At 53.2% G+C, this 20,341-nt stretch overlaps 7 protein-coding genes across 7 annotated transcripts; 5 read left to right on the top strand and 2 right to left on the bottom strand.

Annotated features, from left to right (window-relative positions):
• Window positions 1-1,975: 1,975 nt before the first annotated feature.
• Window positions 1,976-3,208, top strand: J4E93_001779 (uncharacterized protein; the record flags this gene model as incomplete). The annotated part of the gene is made up of 5 exons (XM_049339729.1): window positions 1,976-2,134; window positions 2,183-2,273; window positions 2,330-2,433; window positions 2,485-2,727; window positions 2,783-3,208. The coding sequence occupies 5 exons, from the start codon at window positions 1,976-1,978 to the stop codon at window positions 3,206-3,208; spliced, it is 1,023 nt and encodes a 340-aa protein (XP_049203686.1).
• Window positions 3,209-5,310: 2,102 nt separating this feature from the next.
• On the bottom strand, window positions 5,311-7,471 carry CRN1 (Coronin-like protein crn1; the record flags this gene model as incomplete). Its single annotated transcript, XM_049339728.1, has 7 exons — window positions 5,311-6,292; window positions 6,339-6,800; window positions 6,847-6,993; window positions 7,046-7,188; window positions 7,238-7,297; window positions 7,354-7,382; window positions 7,438-7,471. 7 exons carry the CDS (start codon window positions 7,469-7,471, stop codon window positions 5,311-5,313), a joined length of 1,857 nt encoding a protein of 618 aa, XP_049203685.1.
• Window positions 7,472-9,571: 2,100 nt separating this feature from the next.
• Window positions 9,572-9,938, top strand: J4E93_001777 (uncharacterized protein; the record flags this gene model as incomplete). The annotated part of the gene is made up of 2 exons (XM_049339727.1): window positions 9,572-9,576; window positions 9,653-9,938. 2 exons carry the CDS (start codon window positions 9,572-9,574, stop codon window positions 9,936-9,938), a joined length of 291 nt encoding a protein of 96 aa, XP_049203684.1.
• A 305-nt stretch (window positions 9,939-10,243) lies between these two features.
• Window positions 10,244-11,284, top strand: J4E93_001776 (uncharacterized protein; the record flags this gene model as incomplete). Its single annotated transcript, XM_049339726.1, has 2 exons — window positions 10,244-10,437; window positions 10,489-11,284. The coding sequence occupies 2 exons, from the start codon at window positions 10,244-10,246 to the stop codon at window positions 11,282-11,284; spliced, it is 990 nt and encodes a 329-aa protein (XP_049203683.1).
• Window positions 11,285-11,738: 454 nt separating this feature from the next.
• Window positions 11,739-13,871, top strand: J4E93_001775 (uncharacterized protein; the record flags this gene model as incomplete). Its single annotated transcript, XM_049339725.1, has 2 exons — window positions 11,739-11,753; window positions 11,808-13,871. 2 exons carry the CDS (start codon window positions 11,739-11,741, stop codon window positions 13,869-13,871), a joined length of 2,079 nt encoding a protein of 692 aa, XP_049203682.1.
• Window positions 13,872-13,966: 95 nt separating this feature from the next.
• Window positions 13,967-15,891, bottom strand: J4E93_001774 (uncharacterized protein; the record flags this gene model as incomplete). The annotated part of the gene is made up of 3 exons (XM_049339724.1): window positions 13,967-14,712; window positions 15,121-15,831; window positions 15,879-15,891. 3 exons carry the CDS (start codon window positions 15,889-15,891, stop codon window positions 13,967-13,969), a joined length of 1,470 nt encoding a protein of 489 aa, XP_049203681.1.
• Window positions 15,892-17,275: 1,384 nt separating this feature from the next.
• Window positions 17,276-20,069, top strand: J4E93_001773 (uncharacterized protein; the record flags this gene model as incomplete). The annotated part of the gene is made up of 5 exons (XM_049339723.1): window positions 17,276-17,527; window positions 17,578-17,697; window positions 17,935-18,190; window positions 18,248-18,945; window positions 18,996-20,069. The coding sequence occupies 5 exons, from the start codon at window positions 17,276-17,278 to the stop codon at window positions 20,067-20,069; spliced, it is 2,400 nt and encodes a 799-aa protein (XP_049203680.1).
• Between the last annotated feature and the right edge of the window lie 272 nt (window positions 20,070-20,341).

Here is a 20,341-nt window from a genome sequence, read left to right as displayed (position 1 = left end):
TCTCATTGCCTGGCGGTGTGTTCTCGGGGCTCGAAGTTTCACTGGGTGGGTTGGACAAGTCGTTGTCCGAAGTGGTCATGCTGTTCGAGATAGCCGTAGACTCTGCTCCTGAGTTTGATGTGGTTGTGGATGACGATGAAGAAGGCTCAATAGCTCTGGATACCGCAAACATCATGCTCCGATATCCCCACGAATAGTTATCCCATACATCATCGTCGCGATGCTCTTTCCATCGAAACACATGATTACTGCCGTTGGCGCGATCGTCGGGGACATCGACCGTCCAGTTCCACTGCCCACCTTGCCGCACATCGGTCGTATCCAGTTCTATTGCGAATATCGATTAGTTTCTAGGGGCGGCGGGATGAACAACGTCGATTACAACGTACGAAGTAGTTTTCGCACAAATGCGTCGTTGGCATAGCCTGTAATCCAGAGATCAAGGAGAGACTCGTCGCCGACGGGCCCGTCACCCCAATTCGGCCAATTGTCGTCCCATCGGATAGTTATCTCCTCGCCTTTGGACCAAAATCTCTTTCCATTAATCCAGTTAGGGTTTGTGAACTCGGCTAAAGCAGACGCCGCTAGGTACGACAGGCATAACAACGCCTTCATCGTAGAGCTGGCGGGGAGAAAGTACAGAAGCAAAAACTATCTCAACAGAAAGCTTCATAACCCCCTTAATAATTAGGCGGCTGGTTGCGGTGGCTGTCAGCCTTGCCAAGGCTCCCGTGCCGTAGTGATGCAGATATCGCAAGGCGCATGAACCCCTTACAGATCGTGTTCAGATTTCGCCGGGAACGATAGCTAAATGCTCATGCTATTGTATTCAACGGAATTAGGGGTCGCCTTTGACTCAGACCGGGGAATGATGTTGGTTTGATCTATTGTCTTCTTATCCAACGAGTGCTGCCCAGGTGATTACGCGACAGTCACAGAGAAGTCAATGTATACAAACATTCGAGGACTGGATCTGAATTCTAGGCGTCCTTCACCACCTACGCCTTAACGCAACCCGAACAATCCCCAACATCTCAACAATACTTTTGCTTCGTCGCCCAGTCACACATGACTTTTCCGACGCAGCTGCAACAAGCGCACACCTGTCATGCACCACCGTGGTCAGCGCCACAATCTCCATCGTCAGCCGTTGAGCGCCTCACCTTCTTTTGCTTTACCGCATTATCATTTCCATCTATACATGTCAAGGTCTGCGCGTTCCACCGAAACTTGTTGTAGCAGGCGTTTGCGTTGATGACCGCGGCGCAGTCGTCGCTCCGTGCGACTTCGGCAGTGCACTCTGGGTATGTTTGGGCGGCGCTGAGAGCGAGAAGAGTTGCCAGGACGGCGAGAAAGAGCATCATAATGGATTTAGGTGATCGAAAAAAGTGAGAGTGGTTAGTTAGGAAGTGTTTGTCGTTGTGTGGTGCCGCTTTGCTCTGCTCAACTATCTGTGATCAGACGTCACTGGCACTGAGCATCCCGGACTCATGTATCCGATCGCAACTCTTGCCGGTTGCTTGGAACAATATATCCGGAAGTACCATGCAGCTTGCGGTGTCTTGGAGGAGAAGGAATGCTGGTTACACCCACGGTCAGCTGCAGTCTCTGTAGGCATCGGACGGATCGTCCCGCGTCGTGCACCTTTTCAGCTCTTGTCCTTCGACCACTCTAGAGAACACTCATTCCAGGTGTCTGCTCATTTTAAGGCTTCAGATGAATGACCTGCTCCATAGAAAGACGACGTTCAATCTTCCTTGGCACCTGAGCTCGCATTCGCTACGCGATATTAGCTTACATTACCCTGGCCCTCGGCTCTTCACATGGATGCTCGTGAAAGACGGCAGTTGGTAGTATCTTGGACATCAAATCGTGGCACCCATAGTATGAAGGATAGACTTGCCATGGGCTGCAAACTGCTGTTTGGTAGCTGTCGATAACACCGGAACGCTGGAGACCACAGGGACGTAACGACATGAAACTACACATCTTCGCCATTGCCTTCGGGTTAGTCGCGACTGCGAAGGCAGGGCTTTTGCGCTTTGGCTGCGCGCAGTTGACAGTACAGAGACTTGACCCGTTGGTGAACCCAGGCTCGAATCCCTCGCCACATCTTCATCAGATCATCGGAGGTGTAAGACCACCCATCCCCAAACAAGCATTCTACTGCTGAAACCGTCAGAACTCCTTCAACGTCACCATGGATCCAGCCAAAGGCCATGATCTGGCGACACAATCGACGTGCACCACGTGCGAGTTTTCCGAAGACTTGAGTGAGGACTACAACACAGTTCTAGATGACGGAGAGACGCTAATGAGATGACTGTAGGCAACTACTGGACCGCAGTCGTGTATTTCAAAGCCAAAAACGGCACCTTCAAACGCGTACCCCAACGAGCGCAACAAGGCATGGAAGGTACCAACGGCGGCATGGTACGTACCTTCTTCTTACCCCATCACAGCCAACGCCTAACATGCATGCAGGTTGTATACTACATGACCGACGCCCTCTTCAGCACCTCGCAAACCACAAAAGTAACAGCCTTCAAGCCCGGTTTCCGCATGCTGATCGGCGACGTCTCGTACCGTTCTCGCGAGGAAGCGCGCGACTTTCGACAGTTGACATATATCTGCATGCAAAACGAGGGCACCCGGGAGCCTGAGACACTCGAATTCCCGAAGCAGCCTTGCCCGGCCGGCATCATGATTAACCATCGGTTTCCAACTGTAAGAGTTCCTACTCTGTAGTTGTACGTTGCATGTATGTACTGACTGCTTCCAGTGCTGGGACGGCGTGAACCTCGACTCACCAAACCACCGCGAACACGTCTCGTATCCCGCGACGGGTACATTTGAAAATGGCGGCGCGTGTCCATCTACACACCCCGTCCGCCTGCCCCAGATCCTGCTAGAGACGGTCTGGGACACGAAGCAGTTCAACAATAAGGCCGACTGGCCAAGCGATGGTAGCCAGCCTTTTGTCTGGTCTAGCGGCGACGCGACTGGCTTCTCGACGCATGCCGACTACCTGTTCGGCTGGAAGGACGATTCGCTGCAGAAGGCTATGGATGGGAATAATTATGTGTCGGCGCCGACGCTTAAGAAGCAGAACATTGCGACGCAGAATAAGTGTAATGTAAAGGACATGGTTGGCGAGAATTTCGATGGTTGGCTGACGGCGTTGCCGGGTGGGATGCAGGTTGGTTGAGGCACGTCTCTATCAAGGTTCACTTTGTTGCGTTGAGGTGCTGTGGGTGTATCATTAGTTAGGAAGGTCTGACTCGTTTGCAACTATCGCTTTACTACAGGTACGGTTCATGATCCATCGATGATCAATACAATCTTCAAGCTTCCTACTGTGTGATGGAGTTATAGATCAGATTAATATCTGACAATGGGCGTTTTGAACACTTCTACTTATATGCTATACCACTAGGGTAGCCACCAAAGTAAATATGTGACAAAGGCGTCCTAGACCGATGGCTGACTTGTCTTTCAATATTTCGGTCGTTGTATCTCCATGTAAAAACTGATCCAGCATCAAGTAAGCAGCCAACCCTGGCGCTCTCAATCGGTTCCTCTGATACCTTGTCAATGATCGCATCCTGCAGCTCAACGGGGAGCTTGCGAAGAGGAGCCATAGTGGGGCTGGTCTGCGTGGCTTGGAGAAGGAGCTCGATAGCTTCTTCAGAAGGAGGATGCACCCCGTCAAATAGACGCATGGGTTCCGTATATTTTTCGAAATCCCTGCTTATTCGAAACGAAATCACTTCCCGCACCGAGAGTATGAGGTAAGTGGAAGTTCTTTCCGCCGAACCAGGAGTGGACACAATCTGCTTCCTGAAATCATTTCGAATCAGCGTGACCGCGTGCGGAGTATGCTGGCATATGACGATGGCCGTTCCACCGACCCTAACAATGTGTCCACTTGCAAAGTCCTACTCTGGGAGATCGTCTATCCAGACCAGGTAGCGGCTAATGCTTTGGTGTGCGAGCGTTGCTTCTTCGACGGCAAAGTCCAGGGTAACAATCCTGACAACAGCATTGGCAAGCCTCCGGAACGTAGAGTTGTTGTAACGACCGCAAAGGACATGCCTCCACTGAAATGCAAAGTCGGCAAGTATCCTAGAGACGAAAGCCTTGCGCCGCTGTAGGCGCGGCAGGTCGATGTTCTTGCGTCTCATTTTCCAGAACACCACTGGGCGGCGTGCTGAGTAGACGGATTGCAAGGCATGCTTGGCAAGTGTCGGCGGTGGTTCGCAAGGCTCGAAATCGGAAATGGTTATGGAACGCTGGCGAACAAGGTCGAGAGGAACCCAAAGGTTGCGATCTGTCTGGTTCAATCGCAGAATATCGCGATCAAGGTCAAAGGTCCAGACCGCTCTAACGTGACTCCATCGGCGGTCGTTAAAGGGTGTGAGGAGGTCGTCCCGCTGTTGCCAATCCCGGGCAACCTGCGAGTACAAAACATCAAAAGTAGATTTCACGTCTATGAGCACTTTTTGCCGTCTATGCCGGGCGATGATGGTACTACGCACCTCTTGCTACGCCCGCAAGCCTGCTCGAAAATAGTTGCAGCATGGCGTCATTTTCGGCAGAACGATGTCCAGCAAAATAGAAGGCCCCTCGTTCTACGTTAGAAGAACAGACCGTGCATAATATTGTACTGGTAACGTACCTTGCAAGTCAAGGTTGATATACGCTGCCATGGTGAGCCGTGGACGGGCGCGAAGTACAGGGACGGTTGAGCTCTGTATGGAGGTAACAATAAATTCGGTGCAGTCGGTCTGTGTACGTTGACAGGCTTGGCAACGCGCCACGTGTGAAGATTGAGACGAGATGGTTAGGGAGAATTAACGGTGGGAAGAAGAAGGCAAGCCCTGGAGAGTGCAAGATTAGGAGGTCCGGAGCGTTAGTTATGGCGACCATGTTGCTGAGTCAACCAACAACAGGATTGCTAGAAATTGCGCGTACATTTTCAGCGGATGTCCAGAGGTCGAGGCCGCGGGAAAATAGTCACTAAACTAGAAGTAATGAATTTTGTGCCATACAATGCCGCTAACCCAAACACCTTGCTAACGAAAGCAAGTTCGACAGACAGACGATACGCATACACAGAACAGCCCCCAATCATCGTACATCGGCCCCTACCAACAGCTCGCCAGCCGGATAATGCCACTCATATCCCTGAGATCTTATCCAAACGACGATTTCTTTGCAACACCCTGATGAGTGATCAGATACATATAGTCCTCGTTCAGTTTTCTAACAGCGTCAGCACCAAGCATGAGAAAGTTAAGGTCCTCATGTTCAAGACCTGGCTTCCTCAAGCTCGAGCTCTAACTGCCTGATGCGCTCATCCTTTTCACGGTCCGAGGGCTCGGAGCTGGCAACCTTGGTCTTGAGCATCGAGACTTCGCGCAGAAGGAGTGCGATTTGATCGGTTTGGTCCGACATGACCCTGTTTTGCTGCTCAAGCTGTGACTTGATGTCGCCTAGTGCATCGCGGAGAGCGGAAGCAGGGCCACCGGCGCTAGGTGTGGAAGTCGTAGCGGCCGCAGTGGGCGTAGAAGAGGCAGGTGCAGCAGATGAGGTGGGTGTAGAGGATGCTGCAGGTGTGGGACTGTGAGTGGACTTGGCGCTCTCAGGTTCCTTGGAGATAGTGGGGCCCTTAACCTTCTCTTCCTGGCGGGAAGCAGTGAAAGTGCGGCGCTCTGCTGGCTTGGGAATCTCTTCGAAGCTCGACGCGCTCTCGTTGTCCGAAGCATCCTTGTCCGCGAATTTGGAAGCTGCCGACGCCATAGAATCCTTGTTGTCCTTCATAGATGGGGGTGGACCACGAGAAGCGACTGGTGTAGGTATGGGCTCGGGCGCAGGCTTGGGCGGCTCGGCCTTGACGGGGGATGGCTGACTGGTGGCCGGCTGGGAAGGCTTGTAGTCGTTTTCCACCTCTTTGGGGGCTTCGCCCTCATAGACGCTTTCAAGTGAAATCTTGGGCGGCATTGCAGTCTTTCCGCTGAACCAATCGGCAGCCGAAACACCTGGCTTCAGACCTGTCGTAGGCGGGTAAATATCACTCTGGAACATCTCGGAACGGCGGGGGACGATGAATGATACGGGCTCGACGTAGGCATCGTTGACAGTCTTGAAGCAGCGCAGGACCTCGTTCTCGTGCAGGTTGATACCCCGCTTGGGAAGGAAGGCGATACCGCGCTGAGGGTCGCCGGACTTGTATTCGGAGAGGTACTCGAACTTGTCGTTCTCGTATTCGTAGTAGCGGATGTTGCCGTCACTGCGCAAGTTAGTGTATGATGATAGAATTGGGAGGTCAGACGTACCCCTTGCCGGCGAGGTACAAGCACTGTGTACCGTCGTCCCAGAAGGGCATGCAGACACCGGAGATGGAGTCGAGGATCTGGAAGCCGCCAATGGGCTCCTTGGGGTTGCGCGGGTCCCAGAGACCGAGTTGACGGTCGCTCATGCGCGAGAAGCCAGTGGTCGCGATACGGTCGGTCTCACCCATCCACACAGCGCGGCTGTTCTTGGCACCAGGATGACCGGGAACCTCCTGGGCGGGCTTCTCCTGGCGTACATCCCATACGCGCAGCTTCTTGTCGCGGCTCGTGGTGACGAGGAGCGATCCGTCGGCGCTCCATGAGAGCGATTGGACAATGTCGTTGTGCTTGAGCGTGAGCTGTGGCAGACCGGCCTCGACGTCCCAGAGCTTTACGGTGTAGTCGCCAGACGCGCTGGCGAGGACGTTCTCGGCGGCGGTGTTGAAGAGGACATGGCCGACCTTCCTGTGGCAGTGTTAGATGCGAATCTCGACCGAGCGCATCGGCGTACCTCATGTGGCCGCTCAGCTTGGCGACAGGCGCGACATCAGCGGGCTCCTCGGCATCGGTGTGCAGGGTGAAGTTCTCGGGCACCTTCCAGATGCCGACTTTGCCGTCGTCAGAGGCCGAGGAAATGAGAGAGTCGTTGAAGGGAGACCTGCGCGCGGTTAGCGTCGTACTCGGCCCTGTCATGCCATGTGCGACCATACCAGTCGGTGTCGAGGACGGCGGCAGTGTGGCCGCGGAAGAGAGGGAGCTGGTCGGGCGCCCGGCCGCGCTCATTGATGGGGATGACGGCAAAGGCGCCACCGCCGCTGGCTTCCCAGTTGACCGAGATGTATTCGGGGTTGGCCTAGGGGGGTGAGCGCAAGTACGACGGGGTCGCGTGCGGGAGAGCTGACCTTGATCAGGTTGGTGTCCCACGCATTCTTGGAGATGCGGAGGTTATCGTAGCATTGCTCCTGCAAGACGGTCAGTACACGTGCTTGCTAGATACATGGATGGCATTAAAGCGTACCTTTTTGGTGCCCTTGCCAAAGACGTGGCCTGGCAGGCGTTGTTAGCATGTTGGGCTGGGCGGGCGTTGGACATCAACACTCACGGTACTTGGACGCTCGCACAAATCGGCCGGCCATGGTTGCGGGTGGCAGTGACGGGGGTGGTGGCGAGTGTAGGAATGACAGACTCTCCGGCCTCGGGCGTTGGGCTATAAGAGGCGCTGCGGTGGGTGCGAGGGCAATGCGACGGTTTCGAGCGCGTGTTTCGAGTCCTGGGACGCAGTTGCCCCCAGCATGCCTATGCAGGCGCCTTGGCGGTGGGCCCGCGATGCCCGCTCCAATCTCGCCAACGGTCCCTAGTCACCCTCGTCACTCCACCACTCCACTGCAATCCACCAATTTGCAGCTGTTTATGCAGCCCCAGCCCAGCAACCGCATGTTCGCAGCACGATCTCCAACTAACGACTTAGCACAAGATGCCTGAGGCCGGTCCCGAGGTCACGAGAATGCAACTTCTGTTTTCACATTTCTTCTTGTGCTAGTTTCCTTCGACTGTCCGTGGTCAATACTTTGCGTCTACTACTACTACCAACAAACACTCAAACCATATTCAGGCAGACCCGTCCCTAAATATCCTCAAACACCTTCCTCTCCGCCCTTGCTTCAACCATGCCTAGCTCTTCGCACCTTCCGCGAAGCCAAATCGTCCACTCGTCGTCGCCAGCAGCCAGAACCACATTTTCTTGCGGGTAGACGACCCACTGTATTCCCGAGAGAGCTTTATCCATACCCTTGTTGAAGAGCTGCGTTTGCACCTTGCTCCACGATTGGAACATGTCGCAGAGCTGTTCGCGGACATGATTCTTATAAGCATTCTCGACGAGGTGGGTATACCGCCCCATGTATTTGCGCCGTGGCCGTCGACTCTTGCGATCGACGGTTGCATCATTAGGAAATTTCTCTGAGCAACCATCCGTAAGACGCAAGTATGCGATATACTGATCAACCGCTTCGACGAACTCAGTTGCCCATTGCAAGGCTGTTGGCGCCTTGTTGTGGAACTCCATAGGATTTTCCAAGTGCGTTGATATCAACGGAACGATGTGGTACAGCATCACCCCTAACCCCATGCCCACGTCGAAGGGCTGAGCCGAATTAGTACGGATTCTGGCAATGATCGCTGGTATTTTAAAGTCGTATCCCATCTTTCTGAGCGCGAGGGTGTCGAACGGGTGCTTTTTGGCTCGTTTGACTGCTTGCTCTGGTGCACTGGTAGTATCTGGTGCGTGCTGGTCTCCATCTATCAGCGGGGCCCCCGCCCTTTTAGCGCCTTGTGTCTGCGGAATGGCCATGGCCGGCAGTGAGTGCAGATTCGAATTATGGCTTTTCAGGTGGATGATCTCGACGTGTAAGATAAAGATTTTCCCTGGCAGGCCACGGGTGGGTGATTTGTTTTCGTGGTGTTTGCGCTGGCATTGTTGAAGTATGTCTTTGTCACAACACGTTAGCTTTGCTGATAGCATGGCTTTGAGCGTTCTCATGTCCGGTGATGTCTTTCACTACATTGTGTGATGTTGAAACTACTCGAAGCACTGGGGTCGTTTGGAAGCGTAGACAGGTGAACTAGGGAACATAGCCATACACCTACCCAAGTCTTGGACGACAAGGCTGAGCACATGCGTGCTGCAGGCACTTAGCCGCAACCGAACCAACACCGACGCAAGTCAGTATGCAGTCCACTATCGCAAGTAAGCTGGCGCGGAACTTCTCGAAGGGATGGAAGCTCCCCAGTCTTCCTCGAGTCACCGATCCGCCGTTCGTGAGACCTACATCGACGCGTCTCATATCAACCCCATGGAGAGACCACTTTACAGCACGTGCAACTGTCGCGACAGCGCACTCTCTTCTACCGCCAACGTGCTTTCCATCTTAACATTCGCGTACATTCTGATAGCTGGCACTCTCTACCAGGTGGCTACGCTCTATCGAGTGAAGAGTGATAGCGACTGGGCTGCAGTTCAGGCGCAAGCGACACGACTACGAGACTTTGCATGGTCGATAGAACGCAGAGATGCTATCAGCACTGAGTTCTTCAAACGACTGGACGATCTGGATAAGGAGATAGCACGGAAGCTTCCTGGCAATGCCGCAACAGGGAAATGGCATCTGGTATGGCGGCAGGCAAGGAGCACCTGGGACAGAGCTGAGATAGAAGACAAGCTATACAGTCTGGCGCAGATGCGGTATGTTTTGACAGGAATCCCTCGTTTCCGCACAGAGCGAGAGGAATAACAAGCTAACGCTCGGTCCACGCATCAGTCTACTATTTCTCGAGAGTGGATTGAATGAAGTTGAGCAAGACAACAAGCCGACGGACCAAGTGCTAGACAAAGCTCGCACCCAGCTCGAAGAGTCGAAACGCCTGTTCCTCACTCAACTCAGGAGCGAGCCCAAGGAGCGGCGAAGACGAACGCTAGATGCGATAAAGAGCGAATCCGGGGAACGAGGGCGCGCAGCTTGGGAGGAGATTGAGGATGTGATCAAGAGGCTTGATGCAGAGGATGTGGAGCGGCGTGGAACCCGGGGGTTTGTCGAAGGCGTTTGATGAAGTGCGGAGCGCAAGAGACGGGGGTTCCCGCTCATAATACGATTCAAAGCGCGTCCATGTCTGTAGATTTGCGCCCGTATCGCAAACAAAAACCAAAGTTCAAAAAGATCCAAGTCAAAAAGCACGATGCAGGTGGTGTTGAGAGGATGGCACACGGCTGGTGGCAGTGCCTCGGCTCACGGGGATAGCGGCAATGAGCTCCCCATGGCTTGCGTGCGGAGAAGCATAACCCTTTACCTCATTCTACCCAGACTTCCTGACCTCCTGCATGCTCATCATTACATATACGGACCAATCTCGCCATGTCTGACGAAACCGAGAAGCCCACCCAGCCCGAAGCGTCCAATGTGACTGACACCCCTGACGTCAAGGAGGTGGTGGATAAGATAGCGGATGCCGCACCCAGGGCGGATCCGAGGGACCTGGACAGGACCGACTTGCTTGCAGGCGTCAAGAAAGTGGACCAGACAATTCTGAGGCTGAACAAGTACGTCAGGTCGAGCGTGTGTCGTTGTGAGGGTCAGAGGCATGAGCTAATGTAGGGCAGACTGCTAGCTTCCCCAGGCGGCCTCTCCGCATTCCTCTCCACATTCAACTACTCCCTCTATATCCTCGCCTACGTGCAGACCAAATCGCCGTCCATTTCCAGCTTCGCGACACGGCTCCTCACGCTGATCCGCCCCGCTTGCGACGATGCAAAGATCTCCGCCGCAACCCTGTTAAACAACGGCACGGTGCCGCCCATCGCTGCGCTCGCCGTCCTCATCTCGAAAGCGCGCACAACGCTGAGGCTGTTTGGTCTTTTCCCGCTGTACGCCTGGTTGCGCTCGCTAGCCTCAGGCCCCAAAGCCGGCACAGATGTCGTGCTGCACCGCATCGCCATGCTGCAGGCGAGCAGCTACTTCTCCTACCAAGCCCTAGAGAACATCTCCCTCCTCGCCGACTCGGGCGTCATCTCGCCCCGCTTCATCTCTACCCTCAACCGCGGCGATCCGACGACTGCGCGTTTATATCTGTATGCCTACCGCTGTTGGCTAGGCGGCGTGTCGTGCGACTTCCTCCGTTTGATGCGCGAGTGGCAGCTCGAGGGCCGCAGGAGGGTGACTAGGCAACAGATGGTTGCCGATGGCCGCGCGATTGCGGAATATCAGGACGAAGAGGACAAGAAGTTTGACAACAGGTGGTGGACCGATTTTGTTATCGCAAGCGCGTGGTTGCCCATGGCGCTGCACTTCAGCAGCACGACTGGAGGCTTGCCAGGCTGGAATCTGGGATGGATGGGTGCCTGTGGTTTGGTGGCTGGAAGTACGAGGTTCAAGGCGCTCTGGGCAAGTACAGCCTAGGGGATTTGTTACCATGGTAAGAGGGCTTACTGGGTTTCGGCACAATTTACATATATTCGAGCGTTTAGCTTTTTTGACAGTTGAGGTATTCGAGCAGTATGAGCCCTTACGTTGTCCATGTCATTTTCCACAGTCCGGTCATGGTGACCATGTGCTGCTGCGGCGATTGCGCCTGCCCTAAACGCATCTTTATGAGCGATACAAGCCGTATGCGAAAGGGATACGGAACGCACCTGCTTCTACACTACATGGAGCTAGCCGTACAGGGAAAGCCCAACCGACTATCCAGAAGTGGGGAAGTGACTATCTCCCAGACACGATTACGTCGGCCCATCCTGCTCCCGCCTGGGACCACGAACATACAATCGACAACGCTGGCGTCACCACACGCCCACAAGAATTGGGACTCACTACCTTTCGGAACACCTTCGTTAAGCTAAGCTGTTCCTGAAATATGGCAGGCAATAGTGTATGTTCGCGACCACCAACGGCATGACATTGACTGACTCATTTCCTGATCTAGAGTCTTGGTCTAAATCCTCAAGACTTCGACATTGTCGAAGCTAGTATCGGTGATCATCTGAAAGCTCTCGACGAACAACGGATTACCATCGTGGATCTTGTCATCAGCTGTCTGAATCGCATTGCCAAGTTCGACACTATCCAAGGTCTGAATGCCTTTACGGTATTCAACGAGAAGGTCCTCCAAGATGCAGCAGCTTCCGATGCTCGGCGTGCCCAAGGTCTCAAGCCTCGACCTTTGGAAGGTATACCTTATACGATCAAAGACAGCTACAAAGTTGCCGGCATGACAGTCACAGATGGCTCACCTGCTCTGAAAGGTGTCATGTCAAGCGGCGACTCTGCAATCGCTGAGAAGCTTCGAGCTGCGGGAGCGATCTTGATTGGAAAGACTAACATGCCACCGATGGCTGCGGGTGGTATGCAGAGAGGCATGTATGGTCGTGCAGAGTCGCCGTATAACTCAAAGTACCTCACTGGCGCGTTCTCATCTGGTTCGTCGAATGGTGCTGCAACGTCTGTGACGTCCAGCATGGCAGTCTTCGGCATGGGTAGCGAGACCGTCAGCAGCGGACGAAGTCCAGCGTCCAACAACGCCATCGTATGCTACACGCCATCGAAGGGGCTCTTGAGCTGTCGCGGGTTGTGGCCTTTGTACATCACATGCGATGTTCCAACCCCGTATGCGAGATCGGTGGACGACATGTTGGAAATACTGAATGTCATCGCTACTCCAGATGAAGACACATCAGGGGACTTCATACGCGAACAAAAGCATGTGCAGATACCTCAGCCTCCTTCAATCGATTACACTACTCTACGAAACGGCGAAGCGCTGCGAGATAAGAGGGTCGGGGTGCCGAAGATGTACATTGGCCAGAAAGACTCAGATCCGCACGCAAAGCATCCTTACGTCTCACCAGAGGTCGTCGCAATATGGCAACAGGCAGCGGAAGACATTAAGTCTATGGGGGCAGAAATCGTCTATACTGATTTCCCTCTAATAACAAATTACGAAAACGACTCCCGTTCAGGTGAAGCGAACAACGTCGATGGACGTCCCGCGAACTGGAACCTCCTCGAGCGAGGCGTTCTTATCGCCCAAGCGTGGAATGCTTTTCTCGTAGACAACAATGACCCCAACATCAAGTGCTTAGCCGACATCAAAGATCCCGCGATGCTATTCCCAAAGCCACCAGACTACAAGCCGGATCGCTTTCTCGAAGTGAGGAATTGGATTGATTACCCCGGTCTGCCCAAGATGGTCCAACATGGGAGTATACATGACATCCAGGGTATGGAGCAAGCTCTCAAAGCTCTCGAAGCCCAAAGGAAACGCGATCTAGAAGATTGGATGGACAAAAATGGGCTGGATGTCGTTGCATTTCCTGCGCAAGGCGACGTCGGTCTCGCAGATCTTGAATTCGACATTGACAGCACGACACATAGTCTCCAGAATGGCGTAAAATACTCCAACGGTAATCGCGCAATCAGGCATCTCGGTGTACCTACTATGAGTGTACCCATGGGTGTCATGAGCGACAAGTACATGCCTGTGAACATCACATTCGCTGGGAAGGCTTACGAAGATACCAAGCTATTGGAGTATGCATATGCGTTTGAACGGGCGACCAAGAGACGTATACCGCCTCCTCTTACCGCCCTACCCACCGATATCATCCGAAAGACATTCTCCTCACCACCCAAAAACAAGTCTCTTATTGAGTCCGTTGCAGCTGTCTCCAACACTATCTCGGGCCTCACTATCCAAGTCTCCATGGTCGCCTACGGTGGCTCTGATCATCCATCGCCAGCAACGTCACTGGAGGTCTTCGTAGACGGGGAGGCGGTATTTCACGAAAACACCAACAAGTTGGAGTGGAACGTTTCGTTTGCAAATGAAGTTCAGAGGCCGGAAGTCCTGGGGTGGGATCTCAGGCCGCTGCCGAAGAGAGACATCATGGTCATCGTGGTTGCGAAGAGGCAGTTGGATGGGGAGGGCCTCCAGAGGGAGGCAAGGGTACTTTGGGTACCTGTCGATGAACATGGTGAAGCGTCTGCTTGAATATCTGCAAAGACCTACGGCGGTGCGATATCCCTCGCTCCCATTGACGAACCACCTGGTGTTCCACGCGATTACAGAATGGAAGACCTCCCACTTTAGTAAATTTGAGCTGTCTGAGTGACGTGTTCGTCTGAGATAGCCTGGCCGTCCATGATGCCGTGTACATACGCGTCTCCAACAAGACGAAGCTCATGATATCCATTCTCAAGTTCTTCCTTGTTTCTTTTCCGCATGACAAATGGTACGTTGCCGTTATAAAAGACCCAGATCTGGTCTCCAGGCGAGGTAGTAGGTGGGCCCATACCAAGGTAACCTCTCTTTGTAATGAAGAAAGCATGATTCGGTACCATACCACAGAGAGATTCAAATAGCCCGCTCATCCCGTGTGGAGGATAATTAGACTGGTGGCCTTGTTGCGGGAATTCTTCATTGCTGAGTGCGCGTTCGATCTCGAGAAATTCCGAAGCGTGCGTTGCTTTCGCTCGTTCGATAGGATACTCAGCCATGACGAGATCACCGATCATGGTCCGCCACAGGGCTTCGCACGATTGTGCCGGATCACGTTTATAGCTGTCGTGCCCTGCCACTAGTTGCCTTGCGTCGGACATTACGTTCCGTATCTTCCGATAGTCAAGATATTCCTCATCGGAAACCTCGTACACGCTGTTGACTTGCTCTACTTGGTCGACCAGCAGACCTGGTAAGGATAAACATGTCCAATCACTCGATACCTTCGGTAATAAGTCTTCCTTCTCGGGCTCCTGTTCGCGCTCGAATCTACCTCCTGCCGAGAATTGCCTGTATCGATGCGAGTGATTCCACCACTTCAGTTGGCGCTTGCCTACATGGTTGGAGCATGCGAAGTCGATTGACCAACTGGGTAGATCGGGGGTGACATGCGGCATCTCGCTGGACGCAATCAGAGGCCTAAGACCTTCTCGAAATAGCAGTAGATCGCTTGTAACCATTGCAAATAATAAAGATGCCGGTAGTGAGTAGCTACGCGCTTGAGCGTGTGGAAGAGTCTCTGAAATTTGACGCGCATCAAGCAAGCCCAATAGCCCATAGATCTTATCGCGTGGATCGGTAGCTTTCCGATGGCGCCAGCGCATGAACAAGTCTAACCCCGACTCGCCATCAGTCGAATGTAGAAATCCATTGATAGGATACAGAAGACTACGGAGAAGTGGGGTATGCATGATGCGCTGATATCGAAACCTGGGTGGGAAAGAGCGAAGATTGTCGCCACGCAGATGCTGTACCACTAGGAGTATGTTGCGCCGTGACACTGAGAGCGGGCCCCATCTGAACTCAGCTGAGCAGGGCAGTATTGACTCTTGAATTGTCCAGATGCGCTCCCACCAGGTATTCCCATACATAGCAAAGGCTGCAAAGGCCTTTCGGGCCGTCACGCCTGCGGCACCTTCTTGGAAGAGCGTGGGGAGGCCATCCTCGGGGTCAACGCCTTTACTAGACAAGTCGTAGGCCTCTCCTGCTGATGTATTTCTGATTGCTGGTCTGTTGGCGACAGCTTCAAAGAACGCAAATACTGCGTGTGTGTCCGCCTCATTTATGCCATGTTCGGCATATTGGATCTCACCCAGCCATAGGATGCAATGTGCGCATTTACTGTAGATTTCTCGCATCAAGGCAACCTGGCTGGCCTTCTCTTCCATATCCCACTGGTTGATGCATATCTGGTCAACCCACAGTGTGCGAGTTTGGTCTGGATAACGTAGACGTCGAAGAGCGTCGTGGAGGTTTGGCGAGATGTTGATGGGGCTTCCTGACACTTGAAGACTTCTTTTCTCGACAGCATCACCCCAAACATATGATAGCGCTTCGTATTGCGCATCGCCATCGACACTAATGTTGCGGATATGGCACTCAATAGTGTCGTCGGGGCAGCCAGGTAGCAGGTCCAAGACGCGGATCTCGCGGTTGTTGGGGCGTTGAGATACTATGTAAGTCAGGTGACTATACAGTCGTGAAAGCTCATCAATTTACCTGAAGCTTCCATCACGATCGAGCCAGGGACAAGAGCCATAGATCGTTCAAACGAGATGAGTGTTGAGTAGAAGCGAATGAATCACGTGTGCGGTAGCTGCTGCATCATGAGCTGCCCGATCAGCCAAGAGCGGGCTGATCAAACAGAGCCAGGAATTATCCCATGGCCTGCATGCCCAGGTGGTGATAGAAATCGTAACGTACAGCACTTACGCTGTTCACGACAGCATCCTCGTGGAGTTCTTAGAAGCTTCGGCATGGCTGCTCCGCGCGGACGTAGGTACCTAGGTAGAAACGCTGCCAAGAGTGGGTCCACGGCGCGTCATCTCTCGCGTCAACCAGACCTCGGGAAGTGTGCCCTCTTCACCTCACTCCACCACCACCAAGTCGTACACGATATGGGCGCATACTACAGGACAAAGCTATCGACGCGCTTGTGCTGATCCGATAGTCCATCTCCATCTCAATTCACCCCTTTGGTTTCGCCATGGCAGTTCATGTCGGCTGTCATCTCAGCACATTCATCATCTTCCCAAGCAAGAAGACCAAGCCGATGAGCTACAGTATGTTCAGGGCTATTTTAGCAGCCCCAGAACCCTTTGGTTCTCTTAGTCACCTATTGCGGCCTTCCTGTGCCAGACTATTCCACCTTCGCTCATGCTTTTCAGAGCCCGGTGTATACTCGTATGCGTTCCTTTGGGATTAAGCAGTTTTATATCACAACTGTCAGAATCCTGTCAAAACGCGCCTCATCGTCCTACCGATACAAATGCTATCTGGCACGGACGAGGCATCTCCGCAGATCGCATATTGATCGTGACAGAAATCTCTATTGACTACGGCCAGTAGGCAGTGACCGGCAACACGACTGTACGGTCTTTGTCTCGTGAATATGTCACAAAATCTATAAGGTGGTTCTGATCAGAACACCCCATTATCTCGATTTTGACGCGCGGACCACAAGTTGCGTCATCGCTTCAAGGAAAGCTCTCACTGACTGAGCGCACTGACGGTTCTGGACGGTCTTTGACTGCTCCAGGCAACGTTGATAGGAGTGGTGAGCGTTTGCAAATTTCTTTCAGGGTCTCGTTGAAGGCTTTTCATCAGCCCTCACTGCTCACCAGTGCCTATAACGGAAGTCTTTCGTCGATCACACGCGCCTGCTGAACTTCTTCACTCTTCTGCGCCTGAGTCAGATGATTCGATTCTTCTACTTTCTCTGCACGTCCTTCACATCTCTGCTGCTATAAAGAGCATATCGTCTCCTCTGGCTTGAACGGTTTCTCTCACTCTTTCGACTCATAATCTGCCCTGAGACCAATTCACTATGGAGCGGAGTCAGGATAGCGATCCATATCAGTGCGAGTATGTATTCACGAGCGAGCCCTTTGAAATCAATGCTTACAATATATAGTGCGGCGCAGACTCAGTCATCTGGCACGTCCCCAGTGGCAGACAGCTCGCCTTTATCAGAACTTCCTGAAACTCCCTCTCTAGAAGTGAGCAGTGCGATGCGAGGCAACGATGGACGCGTCGAAGCGCTCAAAAATGATGACGGCGAAGAGTCTGCGGACGAAAGTTCAGACGCCAAGAAGCCATACGCATGCCAGTATTGTGGCAAGACATATGTTAGCGAACAGAAGCTCAAAGTACGTATCAGAAGCCTGTACTCTATCTTCACCTACTGACCTAACTGTAGCGCCATATAAGGGATACCAGATCCAAATGTGCAAAGAGGCGCCTCGGGGTTAGCACGAGTGACAGCGTCTTTGCCTGTCCACGGTGCGATGCCCAGATGTCCAAGAAGTACTCTATAGAGGTTCGTCGTCCGTCCATATTCTTCAGATAAACACTGCTAATTTTGAATCAGCGACACATCAAAGACTCATGTTGGAAAATTTGCGACGAGTGTTGCAAGGCCCACGAGTCTACATGCGATGCCTATTATACCGACGACGCCTGTAAACATTGCCTGCAGCAGGGACTTGCATGTACCAAGCACAAAGAACAAGTGTCCGACTGCAACCCAGAGTTGCTCACAGATACACCCACACAGCCGTACAAATTAGCTCCTAGATCTAGTCGCGCTGGCACAGTTGCCAAGGACGACAAAGGCAAGCGTAAGGCCACCGACTCACCAGGTGCGAGTCCAAAGTCCAAGCCGGTCGCCAAGCGTGCAACTGCTGTTGCCAAGAAAGAGACGACTACAGCCACTGGACCAAGTCAGGAAGCTGGCCGTTTGTATCCTCCGTTTGCCTCGCAGTCTGACCTTGAGAGGTCGCCCCAGTATCATATGGATATCGAAAAGAACAGTACGTGTCCTCCAAAAACTCCTTATCTTGAATGACTGCTAATTACCACAATTCCAGTTGGCGGCTTGAGATCCTCAACGCACCTACAATCGCGCGATCACGTCCCAACTACACTACACCCGCAGTCGACACTCATGTCCCAGCACGTCCAGCGAGATCAAGCCCGAGGACATCCAGTTCCGCAGCAGCAGGTTCCCATACCACCCTTGATACCCGGCCAACAATACAATGGTCGCGATGTCATGACTCCGCAGCAAGCTCTGGCTCGCTGGCCAAATATCCACAATAGTTCTGGTCTTATGACATATATTGTGGGGCGGAATGGAGAGGTCCTGAACCAATCTGCGATAGATGGTGATGAGTTGCTCAAGAAGTTGAATGCGCAGCAGAGACGTATCGCAGCCATGGCAACTCGACACAACAACGGAGTGCGTGTGCCTGTACCGACTCGTCCAGCGCCACAGGCACCGGACGAACATCGCACCCAGTTCAACCATGTGCATTCCCCTGAGTCTCGTTTGACGCGCTTCCGACCCATCCAATGCGCCAACTTCAAGGTGTATGAGGAAGCTGCTCGTCGTAACATTCGGCCCAACGAGTTCCTTGCAAGCGCGCCTGGATCTCGCATGCCTTCTCGTCAGACGTCGGCCCAGCCAGCCGCCGCCTTGCACTTGCCGACACAAGGGCAGCTTCAGGGAATGAATACGGCTGCTCCGGCTACGAAGGGACCGGTAGCTCGGGAGCTCACACAGCCAGTAAGTCGAAATGTTTCCCGGCTCCAAAGTCTAGTCACTGACAAGTTTAGATTGCTTTGCAACGCTCTGCTCTACCTGTAGGCGACGAGAACGATCCCGTAATGACGCTTCGTATTCATAGCAATACATACGACATCAATGGCACTCCCATCTTCTCCATCCTCACGATCCGCGCGTCGCAGAAGTTCGGCCCTCGTTTAGAGTACTATTGTCAACAGCGAGGCAAACAGTACGGCATAGACTGGGTCTTCATATACCAATACGCGCTAGGTGGCCCGGATGATGACATGGGAGCACGTTACATCAAGATCGACTACGATATGATCTTCAGCGATGTTCATGATCCCGAGCGTCCCGACATCAAGCTCCGAGATATGGACACCATCATGATCATGAAAGCCAAGTCCCGCCTCGTAACCATGATCGAGCATGGTCGGAACAGGATCGAAACACCGCTATCGCCAACTGGCTCGCAGGTTTCGGAAGACAATATCGACATCGTTGACGGCGAGACCCCGATCTTCCAGAACGCCGGCACCATTGCGAATTGGAACCGCATCGTTGAGAGTAAGATGATGGAGTTGCGCAATCAGGTCAACACCTTAACATCTGAGAACCAGCGCCAGAAGACAGAGTTGGCTAGGCAGAACCAGATGCTCGGTGATATGATCAAGCGCAACGATGCGTCGTTGCGGAGCAGTCATCCACAGGTTACTGGTCGTGGTGTTCATGCCTTCCCCTTCGTTGGTCATTCAGCTGCAAACCTCCATCCCGGCATCCAACGTGGCCCAACTGTCCAGCGCAACGCGTTCATGGACCGTCTGGAAGCAGTCCGAGAACCCACCGTGCTAAACGATTCGCGAAACCGCATGCAGCAGTACCAGTTCCCGACTCATCACCCTGGCATGCAAGGTCGCCGGCCCACTTACGATAGCGGCGAGCGTGAGGCGTTTCCGGACTTCCAGAGGATCGGTGCGGCGACGACTCAACCTACACAGTTCTCTGCATACGGGATGTGTGACGACATGACTTCGTATGTTCCTGTTCTGCAACATGTACAGGGCGGGAGTGATGACATGGGCGCTCCGGTGATGAAGGTTGAGGATGTGGAAATGGAGGAGTAGGACTTCAGTTCTAGCTACTGAGACACTGGTGCTTCGTTTCCGCCCTGTAGGAAGCTTTGAGGTCTAATCTGCGCGAGGCAGGTGTTCTGAAAACTTTCAGACCCAACGATATGGCGATGGTCTCACCCCAGGGTGTTCAGGTCCTTGCTGTCAGATCTGCGTATATCGGCGTTAGTGCCACGAGCCTGAGCTTCGTAAATGTGGTGTTCCAGTCACGCTGTCTGGACTAGCGACGCGCTCATCTACCATGGGCAACAGCATGTACAAGTCTT

The sequence above is a fragment of the Alternaria ventricosa genome (genome assembly GCF_023758065.1).
Source record: "Alternaria ventricosa strain BMP 2768 chromosome Unknown scaffold_2, whole genome shotgun sequence".
In the NCBI taxonomy this organism is placed as follows: domain Eukaryota; kingdom Fungi; phylum Ascomycota; class Dothideomycetes; order Pleosporales; family Pleosporaceae; genus Alternaria; species Alternaria ventricosa.
Note: the sequence above shows the minus strand (reverse complement) of the source record. Positions and strands in the feature narration are given on the sequence as shown.